The sequence below is a fragment of the Chrysochloris asiatica genome, unplaced genomic scaffold, assembly GCF_000296735.1.
Source record: "Chrysochloris asiatica unplaced genomic scaffold, ChrAsi1.0 scaffold00318, whole genome shotgun sequence".
Lineage (NCBI taxonomy): Eukaryota > Metazoa > Chordata > Mammalia > Afrosoricida > Chrysochloridae > Chrysochloris > Chrysochloris asiatica.
The window spans coordinates 1,610,651-1,611,220 of record NW_006408836.1 but is presented as its reverse complement, the minus strand read 5'-3'; the positions used below and the strand labels follow the sequence as shown (position 1 = coordinate 1,611,220).

Below are 570 nucleotides of genomic sequence, written 5' to 3'. Positions count from 1 at the left end.
CCTGCACAGGGTTTACGAGGCTGTAATCTTTACGGAAGCAGAAAGCTTCATCTTTCTCCCATGGAACAGCTGGTAGTTTTGAACTGCTGACTCTGAGGTTCACAACCCAAATCGTAACCACTACGCTAAGCACAACAAAAGATCTCTGTTTGCGGTCCTGAAATAGAATTTCAACTCTGTGTAGGTCCTAACAGTATTAATTGGAAGTAGTTTGGCAATTCATTCATACTAGTTTATGTAGAGTAAGTTCACACTTACCTTTCAGTGTTTTCAATGTCTGTGGAAACCTGCCAGGAATGTTGCTGAGTATCTGTAGGGGATGATGAAGACTCCTCTAAAGCAGGTGCTTCAGTACTTTCCTCAATTTTGCAATCCAAACTCTTGGTTCCCCCTCCAGACTCCTTTCCTAAGGTACAAGAGTGTATTGACAAAGAGAAGGGGATAACAAGCCATTAGCCCAAATAGCTTTTGAACACAACAGTGATTAAACACACACATGTATATACAAATACATATTGGCATGTATGTGGTATGTTTTCATATTAAGGAAATGCTAATTTGGGCCCACAT

General features: G+C 40.5%; 1 protein-coding gene across 2 annotated transcripts in view; it reads right to left on the bottom strand.

Moving 5' to 3' along the window:
- The window catches only part of RGS7BP (regulator of G-protein signaling 7 binding protein), a 233,311-nt gene that overhangs the window by 32,759 nt on the left and 199,982 nt on the right, over positions 1 to 570 (bottom strand). For both annotated transcript variants that reach the window (XM_006875292.1, XM_006875293.1), the window contains one exon: positions 259 to 406. In XM_006875292.1, coding sequence (XP_006875354.1) covers positions 259 to 406 — 148 coding nt within the window. The remainder of the gene's footprint in view (positions 1 to 258; positions 407 to 570) is intronic.